At 36.0% G+C, this 20,182-nt stretch overlaps 1 protein-coding gene across 2 annotated transcripts in view; it reads left to right on the forward strand.

Annotated features, from left to right (window-relative positions):
• VAV3 (vav guanine nucleotide exchange factor 3) overlaps window positions 1-20,182 on the forward strand; it is a 171,563-nt gene that overhangs the window by 84,477 nt on the left and 66,904 nt on the right. For both annotated transcript variants that reach the window (XM_040610281.1, XM_040610282.1), the window contains exons 12-16: window positions 135-221; window positions 678-763; window positions 1,133-1,265; window positions 1,591-1,700; window positions 19,348-19,449. In XM_040610281.1, coding sequence (XP_040466215.1) covers window positions 135-221; window positions 678-763; window positions 1,133-1,265; window positions 1,591-1,700; window positions 19,348-19,449 — 518 coding nt within the window. The remainder of the gene's footprint in view (window positions 1-134; window positions 222-677; window positions 764-1,132; window positions 1,266-1,590; window positions 1,701-19,347; window positions 19,450-20,182) is intronic.

A 20,182-nucleotide genomic window follows, 5' to 3' on the forward strand; every position in this document is an offset into this window, starting at 1 on the left:
TATATATATTTAAATAACTAAATATGGAGATAAGCCAAAGACAGAATCAGAAATAAACTTGCCAAAATAATGTATTAACGTGGTCTGTTATAGAAGAGGTTTTTTCCCCCTCCTTTCTTCTGTTGGTGCTCTAGGACTTGGCTCAATATGTGAATGAAGTGAAGAGAGATAATGAAACGCTCCGTGAAATTAGACAGTTTCAACTATCAATAGAGAATTTGGTATGTGGTATCTTTAGTTCATGTACAGTTTTTAAATAAGTTTTGATCAGAAATGTTGATAGATTTAACTTTTCCCCATTTCCTATGAGAGTATACTACTCATAATATTGAAGTATAAGTATGCTTTGCTTGGTTTAGAATGATGTGAATATTGAAGTACAGAAGTTTGCTCTTTTGAGGGTCTGTCTAGTTAAATGTATTTCTATAGTTAGAGGTTTGCATTTGTACAGTGACTTGGGTGTTTTTGTAATGGGAAAAAATTTCCCATTTGAAGATCAAAATGAAATGGACTGAATCTTTATTGTGTTTAGTTTAGATGATAACGAGCAAAATATGTTGTTTTCAGGCCTGAAAAGTCCTTTTTTGGAGTAAAAGGAGTGAGTGGTCTAACATTTGAATGTGTCATCATCTTGACATTTTTGCTATATTGAATCATACATAATACTTCTGTTTCAGAATCATTCCCTCTTACAGTATGGAAGACCTCAAGGTGATGGGGAAATAAGGATAACTACATTAGACAAACGTGCAAGGCAGGACAGGTGAGGGCATGACTTCTGATGTTTGCTGTTAAAAAGCCTGTAAATAACTCTCTTTAGGTTTGAGCTCAGCTCAGTGATTCTTGAAACTACTTTCCGTTTCACTGTGGGTTCACAGAGCCTATCACCAAGCGAATTTGCAAAGTGTTTCACAGGAAATTAGCTGTTACGTTATCATCTAAGATCACCGAAGTCCCTTGCAAGTAATAGGCTTCCAGCAAGAAAACTTTCAGTGGTTTTTGTTTTGTTATTCAGTAGTTTAGTTCTTCACATTCAAAATTTTCAGTGCCACAGGCTAAGGTGTGTAAAATAAGACTTTTGGTGTTGGTTTTCTGGAGTGTTTTTAACCTAATTTATATTGTATTTTCATAGGCATATCTTCTTGTTTGATCTAGCTGTAATCGTTTGCAAACGGAGAGGTGATAATTATGAAATGAAGGAAATAATAGATCTTCAGAAATACAAAATTACAAATAACCCCACTACTGATAAAGAAAATAAGAAGGTAAATATTTGTTGCTAATGCAGATAAAATAGTATTTTTTTTTGGCAGCAATTTGAAACATTTTGGTGGCATTCAGAATGTATATGCAATTTATTTACAAAGTTTTATGTGTCAAATGTAAGCTGAAGTTAGGGATTTCAACTTCTGTTTATTATGATGTAATTAAAATATTTGAGTAAGTCATTCCTAAGTGAACACAATAATGTGGTTGTGCTGTTCCCCAAATCAGGGGATTAAGGAACATACAAATGCTGCTTTCGCTGCTGCATGCACCCCACCCTTCTTCATAACTGATGACATTTGTTTTGCCAATCTTTTTATGCAGTGGTCTTATGGCTTCTACCTCATTCATATCCAAGGTCAAAATGGTTTAGAAGTTTATTGCAAAACTAAAGACTTGAAGAAAAAATGGCTTGAACAGTTTCAGATGGCTCTGTAAGTATATTTTTATTAAGGTAGAATCATGTTTATCACTAGTGTAAGGATATCACTTATCTGAGGCTGAACTGCTTTTGTGTTTAGATTTTTGTAATGCAGTCTAGTTATCTATTTTATTTGACTTTCTGAGAAACAACTGGCTAACATCATGAGCAGAATATTTCCCTGAAACTCCCCTTGGAAAAGAAAGAGGGCACTCTAGGCTATGCATTACCTTCCAACTTTGCTGCTAAAACTGTTTTTAGTAATGCTGTCTTAAGCAACCAGGGGGAAATAGTAATTATTTTAACAATATATATCTAATATAATAGTGACATTTTTCCCCCCTCCCATTTTTAATTAATTGAAATACATTTTTTGAAAGGTGATGCTGTGATTTGAGGGGATCCTATCATCTTTGCTGGTGGCTTTAAACTAATTTATTGTTTGGAATTTGGATCAAGTTGCTTGGCTTATTAAATTTGGTTTCAAAAGGCTGATTTCCTTTATGTTTTCAAGTAAAAGAGGAGGTTGCTTTAGACTGCTTGAGAACTTGTTCAGATGCAGTGCTGCAGATTACATTATTATTGTGCAGCATGAGCTTTATTTCCATTTCTGATTCTTGTCAGAAAGGCAAATGTGATTATTGACACCTCAGGTACTCTGATTAAATTTAAAACATGTGAACAAGGGAATTGGATGACAGGGCGATGCCTGCTTTATGGTAAAAAAAAATAAATAAGTGTGAGGGGAGTGAGATAGTCCCAGTGAAAATAGAGAGACAACATTAATAAAGATTTTTTGGATGTGATTGTAAAGGTATGTGGATTCAGAAAAAAGGCTATTATGAGCTGATATGAGTGAAACTTGCTCATAAGCTATGTATACGTTTTTTTAAAACCTTAGTATGATGAGTGCTAATGATTTACATGAAAATATAAGGGAGGAGAGGCTGCAGTGGGCAGATATTGTAAGGCTTGCTGCCCACTAGGGTTCCCTTCTTGCTGACTTTCATTGAAGATGAAAAATAGCATGTGTTTTGGCAAAAATTTCTGGGTAGCATAGTAGGGTGTGGGAAGAAGTATTTATTTGTATGTGAGCAGAAAGCTGAGTACTTTGCCTCTTTCTGTCCCTGTGTTCTCCCTGCTGCATTTCCTGTAATGCCATTATTGATATTTACTTAAACATAGATAAAATGTGTATGAAAAGCACAAGGCACTCAGATTTATTAGCTTTACCATTGCAACTATCGATCTGCTTTTCAGGCATCCTGGCCCAATGCACAGAAACACCCAACCAAACAAAACAGCAGTCAGTCAGGTTGCTAAGGAAAGCAGGAAGAGAGATCCTCAGTTCTTCCCAAATGTTTTTACGGTTCTGTGCAGGACCCCCCTCCCCACTGCTGGGTGTGCGGTGAGCCTTGCGCTGTGTTAAGCACCAGCCAGTGCTCATCAGCTGCTCACGAGAGTGCCTTTGCCAACAAACGGCTTACTGCTGCTGGTTGCCCTGTGTGAGCAGAACAAATGGGACCTGAAGGGTTGACAAGTTAATGCACCGCTCTTTCCTCTTGGGCAGATGGAGTTGGTCGTTGAACGTGAGCGGTGGTGTCAGCCTTGTCTTGCATGGAGGTTTGTCCTTCTCGTAAACCCATAGCTCCAGCTTAACCTTTTCCCGTGTGATTAAAGGCTGTAACGCAGAGGCAGGGGAGCTGGAGCAGCAGGGTTGTTGCAGGTCAGGGCTGAGGTGCAACATGATATAGTGGCATTATTTGCACTGGGCAATGCTTTTGCTCTCTTCTATTTATAACCGCTAGGACTGAAAACAATGGGGAGCTTTTATGCTTTCTGAAGTTTTTATACCTTTCTCCCAACTGTGTTACATGGGTTTGACTTCACAGCATATTTCCCTCAGCACCTCTCCCAAAACATACCTTGGTATGTAGCGATAATTACGTTCTAGCACATGCTGAGGCACAGGAGTTTGTATTTGGGAGAAAACTAAGCCAAGTGGTTTGAACAATTGGTCGGTTGCCTACTGTGTAGCTTGTCTGTTCTAGTGTGATTCTACTCTGAAAAGTAGCCATGAATGAAATTATGCTGTTATTCATCATACTCCATTATAATTGCTGCTTCTATGGGCAAAATACTTCTCATTACTTAAATTTGACTGAAACTGCAAAACCAGCACAGTTGAAGGGCTGAATTACATTCTTTTTTGATTATCAGAAATAATGTTGTTTACTGAGTTCCACACAGAAATTTTAATGCAGTTTTGTTGTCTTTGAGATAGCATTCTTATGAAGTCGGGTCTGTACAAGCATTAATCTAAGAACATAACAAGAGAACAAATTAAGATCTCTCTTATTATTTTTAAATTAAGAATTAACCTTGTTGCCACTAAAACAGTTTTATTGGCATAACTACGTTAGCTAGGCTGTAATTTTTTTATTGGTAGCCTAGATGTTTGTAACAGTGTTAATAGTTATATTGCTGAAAAGGCACCTACTGTTGAGATGCTGGTGTCATTGAGATGAGAATTTGTGTCCAGATATGGGAAGCTTCCATTACTGATGAAGTATGAAATAGAGGAGAACACTGCTTTGCCAGCTGGACTTGTTTTAGGTTTGGAAGGCAGGAATACATTAGGCACACTTGATATGGAAAATCCTTAAAGGAAGGAAGGGTAAAATCCCAGTGCAGTTTCCAGAGCAGTACTTCTCAGACTGTATGTTTCTGTTAGAAAACTAGTTTCACAAGCCTGTGAAAATATTCTACCTCTTGGTTAGTTCTGTTACTGTGGTGTATGGTGAGTTGTTTTATCATGAGGGAGGTTGGGAATAATGGGTTACTGGTCATAGGAAACCGAGTAAGCTCGTTTTATTCATAAGGTAGTTCTGTTGCTACAGTATTTATTTGCTGTTTTTTGAGACTATTGCTTTATTTAGAAAATACCTAATACGAAAACACCTCAATTTTTACTTTTCCTAAGAATGTCACAGGGGTTATTGATGAAGCCTGTTCGTATACTACATCCTCAGCAACAATGATAATGTGGGACAGCTGCACTGAATCTGATCTGAATCTGATGCTGTTGACCTATTCACAGTATCTTTACAGCTGAGGCTGGGTCATCTCCTTTACTCTTCCCCCCCCAAAAAAAAAAAAAAAAAAAAAAAAAATTGTTGTGTATACAAACTTCAAAATTCCTTGCTGGTTACTTGGAAGCACTGGATTTTCTAGATAAAAATGAAGTAAAACATGGGCAACACAACATTGCAGTCAAGCTTTTGAAGCTGAAGCTTTGGTTGGACTTAATCTTATAAATTTGGGAGCTTTTCATAAAGCTAGCAGGCAGAGACTGGTGGAGGATGTTTTTAACAGGAGCGATCATATCAAAACCCGCTGAGTTGTCTCTTGGTGTGTCTGTTCCCTCACAGATGTGAGTGGAAGTTTTGCATGCACAGGGGGAGTGTAACCACTTATTGCCTCGGAAGAGATGTGGCGCTTAACAGTGGTAGTTTGAGCAGTTGCTATTTTGTTCTTGGAACTCCATTCGTAGTAATGGATGAGCCTGTAGCTGTATGAGTGAGTAAGCACCTTTTAAAAGATGGTACTACAAAAACTTTACTAGGCGTGGAATGTATAAAATTAATCTAGCATGTCAAATAGCATTGGTTTTAAATGCAAAGTAATTCTGTATCCAAGATAACATTAATAGAAGTGTATGGCCAAATTACTGCACCAAATTACTCAGCCAAATTAGAGACATCATGTATTAAGTGGAAGTTTGTCAGCAATGTGATAATGTGCATGCTTTATTTGCTGTAACTAAGTCATTAAAAACCCCAAAAACTGATCATGACTGTTAGACAATTGTTTCAGATTTTCTAGCAGAATATCCAGTCTAATCTCTTTGCTTCTGTATTAAAAACAACCAGAAGTATCAGAACAAATATATAATGCCTCATAATATACCTACAAACTACATAAAATATTTGATACTTTTGTTATTCAGCATATGCTAAAAGGTAGGAGCACTGATTGGTATTTTTGACCCCCTAGAAAGCTGTCCTACAGATGCTTTTCTTATTTGAAAAATGTTTGCTTTTAAGTGTAATTGACTAATATATATGTCAATTAATTTATGCTAACCATTCTTTATTAAAAGAAAAAAACTCCTTGAAATTTGAAGCTGTCCTCCTTTATTTTATGTGTGTATATACCTCAGTTATATGACTTTGGAACTACTTAGCTGACTAATTATCAGGCTTAATTTCTTATTATGAGGCAACTACTTTTCTTGGCATTGCTTGATGAATTTAATTCTCTTTTGTTTCATCATGAGACGGTAGAATAAGTGCTGAAAGAAAATATGTTGATTATTACTACAGCTGTCTCATGTTGCCACTAAACATTTGCTTCCATCAACTAAATATTTCTTGGTGTGTAGTTTGTTTCTTGATCACAGTAGAGCATGGAGCAGGTGTGTGTTGTTTTCCTCACAATGGCAGAGACCTTTTCCATGAAAGGCCACATACTGTATTTCCCCACTGACTTCATATCTGAATCCATTAGTGTAATAAGGCATGCAGTATCTTATGCTGGTTTGTGCTGAATTTATTTTGTCATCGTGATGTCAAGTTTGCTAATTTAATTAAGCCTTTCTGTGGTTTCTCAATTGTGCTTTTTAATCTACTCTAAAAATGGCCATCAGCAAACTTGTCTTCTGTATATATTCCTAGACAGGAACATGTTAGACAAATATAGAGTTTAAAATTAAATCACAGAAGAATTTAGGTGGGAAGGAGTGTGTAGAGATTGTCTACTTTAGTCTCCTGCAGGGTTTAGGTTGCTCAAGGCTTAAACTTGGGTTTAGTACTGCTGGATTTCAAGATGCACAGAACCAATATTGCAAAGTCTCATGGAACAGTGTTGTAACATGCTTTTTAATTAGCCTTTACTCAACATCTCTCTTTCACAAACTGAGAAGTGCATGAAAACATCTTGCACACCAAGGAAAAGGCCTTTTTGTTTTTTAATGTACTTAGTTAAAATTTCACCTTCAGGAAACTACTATGACTGTAGTTTTCGCTTTGACATTGTTACTGAAATTGCAGTATTAATGTCACGGCTAATTAGTAATGCCTGAAAAATCAGTGGCAAATGCATCATTTTAGTGATTAGGGTACACATTAAGTGCATGGAGTTAACAAATCTGATTATTTTTTTTTTTTAAATATCCAAATAAAAGATATTTTTGACATGAAAGCTGTACAGCCCTGAAAAATTAGTGGTTTTTGTTTTAAGTTTGTGCAGCCGCTCAGGTACAGTCTAATATGTTTTTGAAAAATTACTGTTTCAGTTAGACATAAATCCACACCATGTAGCTCAAGGGGTGCAGAACACATCACCTAATTGTAAGGAAATAATCCTGAGATACATTGATTCTCAAACCGGCTAGGTGTGTGCACAACAGTTTAGATTAGGCAAGCTGCATAGATTGTAGATAGAGCTTGTTGGTTTTCTAGACTTTAAAGAAAACTGGTGCAAGAAACAAGGTAAGTGAAAAATGTTCTCTTACCTATTACCATACCTGTTGCCAAATCTGCTTTGCACTCTGTGACTAATGACATCAGTCAGGTTGAGCTCAAATAGATCTGTTCCCTCAGATAGTGCATTAATAATGCATATGCCTTAAGACTTCTGAGAGAATATTTGAGCTCTGACATATTGAACAGTGACATATTAAATTAAAGCTTTCTTATCAGAGCACTTTAAAAGCCTTAGGTATCTGCTGCATTTTTCAAATAGCCTGTAAAGGTGTTCCACTTATACCAACATCACATAGGTTACCAAAGCAATAAACAAATATGTCTGCCTGGGCTTTTCCATCAGTATAAATATTTCAGTACTGAAAAAAATGGATGCCAAGTTGATGTCTGCCAAAGAAGAATGGTTGCTTGTTCTTTGCTGTGACCTGTTGGTTTTGATCGAAAGTTTTTCAGGGTTATAAGCAACTGTTACCGAAATCTCGGAATGAAGATGTGATGTAGATGTAGATAAGCAGACACTTCTTTATTAACGGCCGGGTGCGAGGGTAAATCCTCTCACGATCAACGCACGCCAAGCTTCAAAATCACACACCATATATAGAACTTATTCATACATATTCATTAATTATTCATGCATAATCATAATATTTCCCCCAAATCATTAACATACCCTCCTCCCAAATCCGATTCTGCGCAGTAAAGGTTAGAAAAATCTAGAAATGGGTCTGGGGTACGATTTGGGTAGGTGGTATACGAGTTGGTGGTTGCAATCTCCCCCTGCCAGAATTACCTTTTACTAAAGTTCACGATTTCTTGGCAGGTAACTATAAGTTGTTCCAGTTGACTCTCCCCAGTTCCCATTAATTCTACATTCTGACATTTCAATACACTTTCTACATACAGAAGACCAGTCAAATACAAAGAAATCCTCTCCCAAGTTCCCATTAATTTTACATTCTGACATTTCAATGCATTCTCCTTGTCTACCCGTAAATACTGTATCCAATCATCTTCAATCATCTTAAATCTTAAGTCTATTATCTAAGTTCTAATCATTCCTACTAGGTGATTCTGACCTATTCTTTTGGCCTTAGTGCAGGGCTGTACAGAGGATTCCATAGCAGCTTTTGCTGTGCAACTACTAGTTTCATTAAAATATATTTCTTATTCCTCTATATTTCTATTAAAATGATTTTATAAAATCAAATAACGAATTAATTCTAACTTATTAGCAGATCTGTAACACAACCATTCACAACGTATTTATAGTTGTGCAATTTCTTTAGATTTTTTCCCAGGCACAGCAAGAACTGTGTGAAGTTTCTGTATGTGATTAAGAGCGCAGTGTAAGAACAGTGTAGAATGTGAAAGCAAAACAGAATTTATGAAAACAGTGTGTAAACACTTGGAGATGATAAATATACTTTGATATTATGTCTTCTGGTTCACAAATATCAAAGATGGCTCATTCTTTATGTTTTTACAACTTAACTTATAATATGTGAAGTATATTACTATGAAAATTAATGTCTGTCTTAAAATTGAGTGAAATAAATTTGTAGTGACACTACATCATAAAAATAAAGTACCACCATGTAAATATTGATTTTTGTGCAAGGTGTTAGTTTCCTACAGTCTTTAAACGTGGAACATTGCATTACATGTTTGTTGTGATACTTTGGGTATATGAACAGATGTCCCAGTTTCTCCCTGCAAACCAATGCTACCTTTTTTCTTATCCAATTTAGGTTTTTGTCTGGTAATTCACAAGTTTATGGCTGTGCATGTACTGTATTTTTACATTTTTTTACTCCAAAATGTAGATCTTTGTCTTCAGTTAAGTGTAAACATACGATAAAATATTCAAAGCTTATCAAGACAAGCAACTTTGTGAATTTGGATTTGTAAGACTTGGAACTTTCACAAATGAGACTCAGCCAGTGAACACAAAAGTATATAAAGTATTGATGCTTTTGATTTACAAATACTGATGTGCAACAGAGCTTTGTTCCTATCAGGTGGTGTTTAAAATTTTTGTACAGAATAGACTGCTTTGAGCTGATCTATCTCCCATGCTTTTCAGGCAAGTAGGCTGATAAAGAAAAAGGAAAGCCATTATTTTGTTTGAAACAATGCAGTACGTTTCCAAAAAGTTAACAAGATAATTTCCTTGATCTCAAAAAAGCCACTCATCATATGATCAAATAAGCAAATTTCCTAGCAAAGCCTTAGAAGTTGTGTGTTCTTGATCAAAAGCACAATTTACTTGTGATATGGTTAATTTAATTATATAACATGTCTTCTTGATGGAGACTCTTTGATGTGGCAAACCAGAATGCTTGAGTATTAGCATATGGAGAATTGATTGATTGATTAATTCAGTAAATAGCATCTTCAAAGATGATTCTGAAATATAACGGCCTAGCTGGAACAGAGAAAATGAATTAGCTGTAAGTAATCAGCATTGATCCTAAGAAGGTAGGAAAGCTGAAAATCGTCCTTTGTGAAATGACATTGCCCACGTCTAGTGAGAATACCTCTTAAGAATGCCATTTTCTCACCCTTTTATAGCAAATAAGAAAATCCTTTTAAAGATTGAAAAAGCATTATTTAGTTGTGGTTTTGCCACTGTTATTTTATTACATAAATGCTTTTCTATTAGGTGACAGCATGTTTTATGAAGTGATGAGTTGAAATGGTGATTGTTGCACAGAGCCATAATGTTTTGTGTGGAAAGAAAGGATGGTGCAAATCTAAGGCTGGTTCTGCTGTTTGCAGGGAACAGGATTCTAAGGGAAGTCTGCACGTCAGAGCAGAGAGTGAGTTTGAACATCTTAGAACTGACTTTGCATGAAATTCATGTGAGCTTTGGCTCGAAGCTTTTTGTCTTGTTTGACAATAACATTTTTTTCTGTTTTTTAACTTCTGCTGTCCATGTTGTTACTCAAAACATTTGAATATGTGACAAGTGTTAGCTATATTTTATTGCCTAGGTAAATTTTCCAAAATTTTCTGAGATGCTTAGTACCAGTTGTCATGGCTAAATCTGAGGTGCTTAAAATTTTGAAAGGAGGTCACTGTGGCACCGAGAAGGAATTTTAATGTAGGATGTCTTCATTAATATTTTCTGTTAGCAATTAATAACTAGGAAATACTTATGGCAGATCTAGGTGTATTGATGCATTTTTTGCAGTGATGACAAATATTAATAAAATCAGTAAAACTGGAATGAAAATTTTCAGCGTCCTCTGGTATTAACCTGTGCTATTTGCTTTGTAGGCTATACTGCATGAATACAGCATCAGATTTCATGTCACATATGCTTTAAAATGTTCTTCAGCAGTTTGTGCTCGGGGTGTCCATAATTTTGAACAGTTCTGTATGGAGCATTTAAAATTATTATAAGCATAACATGCAGTGCAGAATAATAACAGCTCTAAAATGCAGAGGTCTAACTTGGGGTTGAGAGTTGAGGAGAGTTCAAGGTATCGAGTTTTATCAGAGCTCCCTGTAGTATTTCTTCTTTTAATACTTAAAACAGTTGCAGACTTCTTATCTGATACTTCATGCATCTGCTTATTTGTTATACCTCTGGGCTCACAGGTGGGCATACTATTAACTGTTCTCTAAAGCAAAGTTTTAATTGAGTTGAAATGGCTACTCAGTTTCAAATACAATACACTTTTCAAATGACAGGATATTTTGAAAATATCTATGTACAATTGAACTCTGAATAATTTCTTGTGACATGATTGCATTTCTTTAAGAGACTGATACTGGAAAAAGATCTTCAAAACCTGACCTAAATAGCATTTCTCCAAAAATGATCCAAAACCAAAAATAAGAAGTATCATTAGAACTTCCTAGCATGTTTTTCCCTTTTGGAGGCAAACTCTCGACTGCAAAAACAGGGCAGCTGTCTCGCTGTACTATTATGCAGAACCTGTGACTCTCCTGGAGAGCCTTTTCCCAAGCCATGAGCATCCATAATTGGGCTCTTGCTGCTGCACTCAGAAAAAACGCATGTGGGATTGCTGCTGGGGGAAGAGACCGTTCCTCTTCTATCCAAGTTGGCAGTCCCACCGAGTTATGACAATCTGGAACATCTCTGGGCTGAAATGACACCTGTGACATTTCATCAGTCCCCTGAGAAGAATGGCATGATTCAATCAGTATTTACAATGCCTTTGCTTTATCTGTATTTAACAGAAGTGATCTACTCAACAGTGTCTAGGTCAGCACCTACTCTGGCCAATAGCCTGTATTATTTTGCACCTAATTCACTTTTGAAAGGAACTTTCTTGAGCCATTTGTACAGGGTTACTTTTACATTTCTCTTTGTGTGGTGTATTTGTTCTTTATTTTCCTGTATGTGCTGCAATTCCTGCAATTAAGCATATGTGTGCTTCTTGTAGTGGAAAAATGATATGAATATATCCAAAGAATATAAAATATTTTTCAGGTTTTTATTTTCTTTGTCTTTTTTTTCTGTAATACATTTTTCCTTCCAGTTTAAGAAAGATAAATTTAGTTTTAAAATACTTGAAGGGAAGGAGAAGTTGAGTTGTTAATTAAATAGTCCAGAGAAGCCTATTTTCAACATTAATTTAAATGTTTGTAATGGGTGTAAGAACACCTTCTCAGTGGCCTAGATCCAGGGAGGGGGGGGGTGGGTGTAATCTGCACAGGTCTTAATTACTGAAGTCAAGCGAGTATGGAAAAGCTGCCAAGGAAGCAGTTAAAAGAAATGTCTATCAAAATGTGGCAACAAGGACAGAAGAACTGGTCACTAGTGGAGGAGAGCAGTGGACCTTGCAGGCAGGTTGTTCAAACTACAGTTTCTAAATGTTAGCATTAAAGATAATAGTAAATAGAAGTAGAATAAAAGAAGACATTTTTTCTTTGTGCTATGTTCCAAAGTCGTCTTTTAACTCCTTGCAGAATATGAAGCTGCAAGATGTTAGACCTCCAGTGTTCTCTGCTGCTGGATGCCTTGTTGCCAGGGCTGTGCTATGGGATTGACAGCCGTAACTGGGAGCCAAAGATTGGAAATTCTAGTTGTTTCTACTCTTAACATTTTTATACCACTTCCTTCTTCTCTTTTGTGTGTTGTTTTTCAGTAGAGGCAGTGTGATTTGCATTTCATTAATTTCTTATTTAAAATTTAAACTTGCTAAAAGAATTTAATCAATGTAATACTTTATCTCTTTATTATATTTTTGTTAGGCTTGTTGGCAGCCAGTAGGCTTTCAGTAATGTCATGCAAAACAAACTTGAGGCAATAGTTCTTGAAGTCTCTAAGGCTAATACTGAGACATCTGAAGGGCAAAAGATCCACGGGAAGATGTACTTAGTATTCTAAAATTTGTGTAATAAGGGTTTTTTCATTGTTTTTATCTTTAGAAATGTGGTCTTTCTGGAAATGAAGATTAGGATTTTAATGCGCTTGTTTTTCACATGGGAAAATAGGAGGAAGGTCCTATAATGACCTATCTCTTAGCCTTTTGTTTATTCTCTTGGGACACATCTGTAGTAATTACATATTTAGTAGAGATATAAAGAGTTTTGGGGCTGAAAGTGTAGTAATTTTCAAGATGCATTTTATTTTGTAAGCCTTAAATGTGTAGTTTAAACTGACAGTAAAAGAAAGCATATTTATGCCTAGCCCAGTGAAGAAATTGCAATTCGTCTGTTTAGTCCAACCTGTTGTGAAAGGTACTTGGTCTACTTTGTCTTGCTGGAAACAAACGTGAATGTAAGAATGGTGATAAAAATTGAAATTGTTGCTATAGGGTAGCCTATTGTTGTATGCTATTGCTATTCAGACATGTTCTGATCTCAATGTTTTCTCATATGAATATGGTTTTAAGTAAGGAAATGACAGTACCAGATCCCATCCTAAGCTGCTTGATATTGATTTTGTACACTTTACCGTTGCAGTATGCATCTTGGAAAGACTGTAGACCCAAGATGATCAAAGTTCAGTTTTCTAAAATGAGGTATACAACTCGCATTGTCGGATGTGTCAAGATTGCCAAAGTTCATTGCTTTATTTTAAGTATTAGTGTTTTGATTGTGACATGTTTGTGTCTTCAGGGTTAAGAATTACTTTTTTTTTTGCGAGTTTTTGACTCGTTATCCCAACTGCTATAGGAAAGTGTTAGAAAACTGTAGCTTAAACTGTTTCATTTTATTCATATGCACAATTCTTTTGGCATTTTGAGGCATTGGAGCAAATTTATTTCTTATTCTGTAAGCATAGGAATAGCCACCTAGATGTTTTATCTGGCAAGATAATTTTGGGCTATCTGCAGCATTACCCTGTGGTCAGCTGTGCCATTAATCTAGGTGAAGATTATTACTAGAATGAATACTGACTGCAAAAGCTTGTGGGGGACTGTTGGTCATGTGACACGTTCTGACACCGTTTATAAAGATGTTATGTGGGTGGCTGAAGACAGTTGGCCTATGATCAATTTACTCTTCTGAGAAGTAAGAGTTGATAGAGGGAAGTGGCACTACAAACGTGGAGAAGTATTTTTAAAAGGGGAATATTGCACATGCACAAGGTCAGCAAAAATGGATTGCTCCAAAGTCTGATGATATCAAGGGCAATCAAATAAGACACCTGGATAACTCTTTTTCTACACTGAACTCTGCAAACTTTACAGACAAGATCTGTTCAGAGGTGCAGGATTGGCTGAAGAAGATGGTCAATTCTGCTCTTTGAACGGTGGCTCCCATGGCTGATGCAGTGAAAGGAACTGCATGTCCAAATGATGGAGGCTAGCAAAACAAGCATCTGCAGGTCTCTGGGTTGATGGTGTAACAGTGAATTGCTCCCAGTGGGACTAATATTCTGCAAGTAACTTGGAAAGAGTAAGCTCTACTGAAAAGGCTTAGAGGCAGCCCAAGGATGTTGCTGTAGTGACTGGAGTAAATCTGGTTATGGGGATCCAGCACTATGCAGGAGAGGGCACTCGCGGCTGTCCCTTACAAAAACTCTGCTGCTGAATCGAGGAGAGAATTGGAAAATTTTTCCTAATTACAGATTCACTCTGTTTTTGTATCCTGACATTTTGTCTCTGCTACAGTGTAGGAGTTAAAACAGCCTGGGGAAAAAGTAGAAGAGAGGAAGGGAAACTACTTTTGACTCCCCACATTGCTTATAAAAATAGGAATCAGAGCTTTACCGTAAAAGGAGGAACATGATCTCTGTCATTTTTTACTTCAGATTAAGTATTCCTAGTATGTGGGTGACTTCCTGCTCTGGCCATTCATCAAGATTGTTCGACGGTGGAAATAGATAAAACATTTCATTTGTGGTGAGCCTGGGGCACCCCATTGTAGAAACTGCTGTGGAAGGAAGACTAAAGGAGCCTGTGAGATGCCTTGGCTGGTGACTGTTCCGCTGTGGTGGGGAAGGAACTTAATTAAGTTCTAAATTAGATTTTCATAATGCTAGCCACATAAATGACTTCATGTTTGAATTTTTATAACTATCGCATACGGGGTTGTGCCCCTTCCCCATAATAAATCCTCCTGAAGAAGAAAATATTCTTAGCATTAAGCTTAACATTAATATTGAGCTAATATTCAGGTGGTTTTTTTCTCTGTGTTAGAACATGCTCACATGCTTAGAAGTAGAGGAGAAAATATTTGAGAAGGATGAAATGTTCTTTTCACTGTGTGTTGGCAGCTCTGGTCTGTGTTCTCAGGGCATCAGTGTAAGGCTTGAATGCTGTAACTGAAAGAACTTCTTTATGGTTGGACATGACTATGAAAAGTCGTATGCTGTACTGTGACTGTGGTTTTTCCATTGAAGTTACCAGGTTTATTTACTGTATTTAAAACATTGAAAAATAGTACTTGCTATTCAGTGGGAGAAGTTTTGTGGCAAAAAATTTGCTGTGGTACAGTCACAGATAAGTTGTGCTTAATCTCTCATTGGAGAGTTTTGGGGTGATATCAAGTTGGGTTATTTTTTCATTATTTTCAGTTTGTTGAAAACCAGTATATTGAAAATTAAAACATCAATCCACTAGATTCATTAAGTTTCAGACTACATTAAAAGACATGCTACTTGATATATACTGCTACAGTGCATCATCTCAGACTTGTCTGATGTGATGTGAAATATGACTGCAGAACTGGATTTGCCATAATGGAACATGACCGATCAGGTACTAGAATGTGCAAGAGTTGTCCTGTCCACAGTTAGTACAGCAACAAATATTTTTCTACAAAGCCTTCCTTGTTCCATCTCTACATTTACAGTAGAGAATACACATTACCTTTTTATTTTCGCTGTATTTTTTTCTGGTTTTTTTTTTTTGTCATTAATTATCTTTCTGTATTGTGCTTCACTTCAAAGTACTCTGTCTTCAGAGTAAACATATTATTTCTTAGCTTGCACTGCTCTCTTCTACTGCTTGTATCAAAATATTGATTACTAGAAACTGCATGAAACGCCTTCTCATCTAACATGAATCAACAGGTAACGATATATCTAAATATTAATATTTTTAATGGACTATTTCTTTATGAAGAGACTTATGAGATAATGGGTAAAATCTTGATCTTTCTGAAATGTGATGGACTCTGAATTTGAGAAGGTATTTTGCTGATGTGTAAACAGAAATTAAACACATGACATTTTCCCATTCCTGTTTGACCTCAAATCTGAGACAATTAGGGTGAAGGATTAGCAAAAGAAAGGAAGAGACAAAAGAAAACTCGAATGTTGATGCTCTTAGCGAATGCAATGGCATTGTTAGTTTTGAGACGACTGCTTGGGAGTATTTTCTAAGTCTCTGCAAAAAGAAAGACTGAGCAGCAGGTTAGATTTCTTCTCTTTTTGATTCCTGCTTTTTCTGCACGGGATCCTCTGTAATATTCTGAGGCTGTAGTCCCTTCCAGAATCATTTAATCTATGGGTGATGCTTCTGTGGTGTCTCCTCTGATTTACAAAAATTTTGTTGTTAGGGATTTTTAGTTTTTTCCTTCTGTGGTGATGTGGCTTTGGGGAAAAAATAGAGAAAAATGCTATCTTCGGAGAAGAAGAAGGAAGGGCTAGCAAAATTTAAAAGGTCCTTTTGGTTTATTGTGTTTGTAACCTATTTGGTTGCTGTGTGCCCCTAAAAGAGTTACTCGGGCTCATGTCTTTTGAAAAAAAATATCTTTGTGTTAGCTTGGCTTTAGCTAACAAGGAATTATATGAGGTTAGATGGTAGTGAAATGATAGGGAGTATGAAAGACGTATAGGTGGTGAAGAAAGAACAGGTTTTTAGATAGAAATTTATTGAAGTGATTGTTAGAACCTTACAGTCACTAAACTAAAACCTGGTGGGATTTAAAGAAATGGAGGGATTTACTCGTGATACATTTTTATGATCCTTAAGAAATGACTAGTTCTTGGAACCAAACTAATTCCTCCTATAACTAATAGCGGACAAGATAAACTGAAGTTTGCATTATATTCTGAAGTTTATGTTGTGCTGTATGTTTTCAGTATTGTATTATTTTGCTTATACAATTAGGACAAAGGTATCAAAATTTTAGCACATAGTAGAGAGCTGAAGTTGTAAGTCTGTTTACCTGGATACTTCTGTCTTGTATAGGATGTTATAATGGGATGGTTTAGTCCATAGGTGCAGTAAAACAACTTCTGTTGAAAGAAGGTGGAGGGTCTTGCAACAGCTCTCTGTGAGGCACAGCTCTGTTCTTTGCCATTTTAGCACTATGCTTTTTTCCTCTCAAGAGTAACTTTTTCTATTAAGGACTGTAAAAGGAAACTGAATGGCTTTATAATATGTAAAGAAACTCAAATAGTGCTCTTAATATAAAGAAGAATGAACACAGTGTATCATCTTTGTTCTGTTAATAGGAGGTATATTTTCAATAGTTCGTGTATTTCGGTTCTTGTGGAAGATAGCCTGAGAGGAGAATGGAAAAGAATTTTTACGTACAAAAGGAAGTTATATAATCATATGCTTGTGTTAAGCAACTGTCTATGAGGTTGTAATTTTTTTTTCTTTTCATCCACTGTGCTTAGTATTTTTGAAGATTGATCCTGTTCTAATTAAATGAATGGCATTTTTTCTTTCGTTTGTTCTTGAAAAATGGTCGGGTTGTTCGGATTAATTTGATATGCTTTCAAATCTGATGACTCTTTGCACATTAGGCTGATACTTTTGACATGGTTTTGCAAGCTAACCTGGTCTGAACCAAATGGTCAACAAAAAGTATCTTTTGTTTGGCGTGTAAGTATTGTAACTTGCTCTAGGGAGTTTTCAGGATTATCCAGTTAACTGTATAGCCTAAGAGATTTTAGCAGTTCCTTGGCAAACACGTTGTGAAATACAGGTCATGTTCTGCAGAGTTAACAGCCCCAAAATAATACATTGTTCTCCTGGTTTAAAAAATTCTTTACTTTTTTGGGAATTTAATTTTATTCTGATACCTGTACCATGCTGCTGCGAATGGGTAGTATCCTCCATGCCTGTTTTAGTAAGCAGGAGCTGTGGTGTTGACACCTTGCATATCATAGCAGAAACAGATAGTAGTGAGCTAGTTAAAACAGTACGGAGTGTAAGGTTATTCTCAGGTGTAAAAGCAAAATTCCATTTGCTTTGGAGTACAGTTGCATTTTCAGCACGTTCATTTGCAGGTGGCAGATTAGAAGACTGACCTTTCTGACACTAGGTACTTAAACAGATTCTTTGAATGTTTTTTTCATAAGCCTTTTCATTCAGTCCTAGAAAGATTGATGCTTGCATGGTTGCCTATATTTATGTTTCATTGCATTTTGTGGCTGCTCTATGTTTTAGTCTAGGAGTTATTTATAATACATAAAAATGAAACTTACCTAATAAGTACCTCCAACTTTAATGCATGAATTTGTAATTTTTTGTGTTGGAAAAGCTTCTGGTCTTTCCTTTGAATCTTGCAGATTCTTGCATTTCTAGCCATCAGGATTTTTTTCCTATTTTACTTCATGTATTCTTGTGTTTTTGCTAGAAATATGCCAGAATTTTATGGAATCCTAAGCATTCCAATATAAACATTATTTTAAAATACATTAGCTCTTACTCTGTGTGTGTATATATATATATTTATATATATATTTTCTTGTCTGATACTGTCTACATTAATATTAAATTACACACCTAGCATTTCAGGGTACTGGTTTTGGCAGTGTTTAAGCTAGTTGAGGGATGTTATTGAATTTTTTTAAAAATAAAGGATAACAAATCAATTGAAAATTCCTGTTCTCCTCCCCCAATCTTGGAAATGGGGAAGATGACAGAAGAAATCGAATGGCTCACTTAATAAAAGTTTAATAAACCTGCAAACAGTCACCAATGCAACAAAATGAGAAGTGGGTAATTTTTAAATTATACTTCTGCTTTTAAAAGAAATCAGTAGGGAAGATAAAACACAGGTACAGTAATGGACCAGTGCTTTGTACATATTTTTGATCTTTGGGAATAAGTCTGCCAGTAGTGTGTCGGTATCTTAGCAATGTGAATAGTGATTTTCTATGTTATTTGTTAAATTAAGTGTGTGTAGCAACTGCTGTAGGCATTGGGCAATGCATTTAAGAAAGACTAGCAAAACCCCAGTAAATATTTTCTAATTGTTTTTGAAATCACTCTTGTTATCCAGTGTATTGCTGCATAATTGTGACCTAATTGTGACCTGTCCCAAATGTGCTGCTCCTGTTTTTAAATGCGGTGGTTCTCAGTATGAGCTTGTACATCCACTTAGCAAAATATTTGAGAGTGAAAAAGCAAGTGTTCTTTAGGTCCACAAAATGATCCTAGTTACTTGAACAGGAATAAAACCCAGATGTATGTTTTGATATGTAGTTTTCTAGTTATTGTGACAACTAAGGTAGTTACAAAGTGTATTTTAAGGACGAGGTCTTCATAATAACATAATTCAGATTTCATTCAAGGTGTGTGGTGAAGTCTGTATTTCTGGTTCACCTTAGTGAAAAACATTAAAGTGTAAATAGAAGTAGTTGTTTGTGGATTCAGATTTCCTGCTGTGAATGCTGCATTATTTTCTAGAGTTCATCAGTTTAAAGCAGATTTTCAAATTTTTTTTTAGGTCAAACATACGGCCAGACTATGCGGATACAAGCTTTCATGAGTTCAAAATGCATACCTTCAGTCGTGTAACATCTTGCAAAGTCTGTCAGATGCTTCTGAGGTAAGATTTTTAAGGTGTTTTGTTCTGTTCCCCCTCCCTCCCTGTGAAATATCTGAGTCAAAGAAGTATGTGGAAACACATGGCTAGCTGGTTACCTGTCCAAGACAGGCAAGCCGTGATTAGTAGTATTTCTCGTTGTATTAGCGAGTTTTGTTATAAGGAGTTGCAAGTATAATTATAAATATTACTATATGTTTATTACTATTAGCAGGAGTACTTCTAAAAGTTCAAAACCTGAAGATGCTGCTCATTTATCAGAAGGCTGCTTTATTATGATTCTTTTATTGAAATTGCTTTATTTAATACAGGTGCTTTTCTGTAAGAGCAAATGACAGCCATTCTGTACAGTTTTGACTACCATGGCTGTTCCACAGGGCCCGTTGCTGTACACCACCAGTCACAAGAACAGATGGAATATTTTTTCAGAAAATCAAGATGATGACGATGCTCAAAAATATTTGATATGGGGAGATTGCTTTGTCAGGCATTAACAGAAAAATTGAAGATAGGTATTGCAAAGCTAGATAAGAAATGCTAGCAGACAAGTAATGCTTTTGTGAACAAGGATTTGTAAGGCTAAATTAAGCTAAAAATTTCCCTGTTTTCTGCATCTTTCCTCTGAAACACACACATGCTTGCACATCTGTAGTTTCTCATTGATTATTTGACTTATCTTTTAAAGCTACCTTTTTCTTTTTTGTAAATATGGGATGTGCAATGGTTACTATTGAAC

This window comes from Falco naumanni, chromosome 11 (genome assembly GCF_017639655.2).
Source record: "Falco naumanni isolate bFalNau1 chromosome 11, bFalNau1.pat, whole genome shotgun sequence".
In the NCBI taxonomy this organism is placed as follows: domain Eukaryota; kingdom Metazoa; phylum Chordata; class Aves; order Falconiformes; family Falconidae; genus Falco; species Falco naumanni.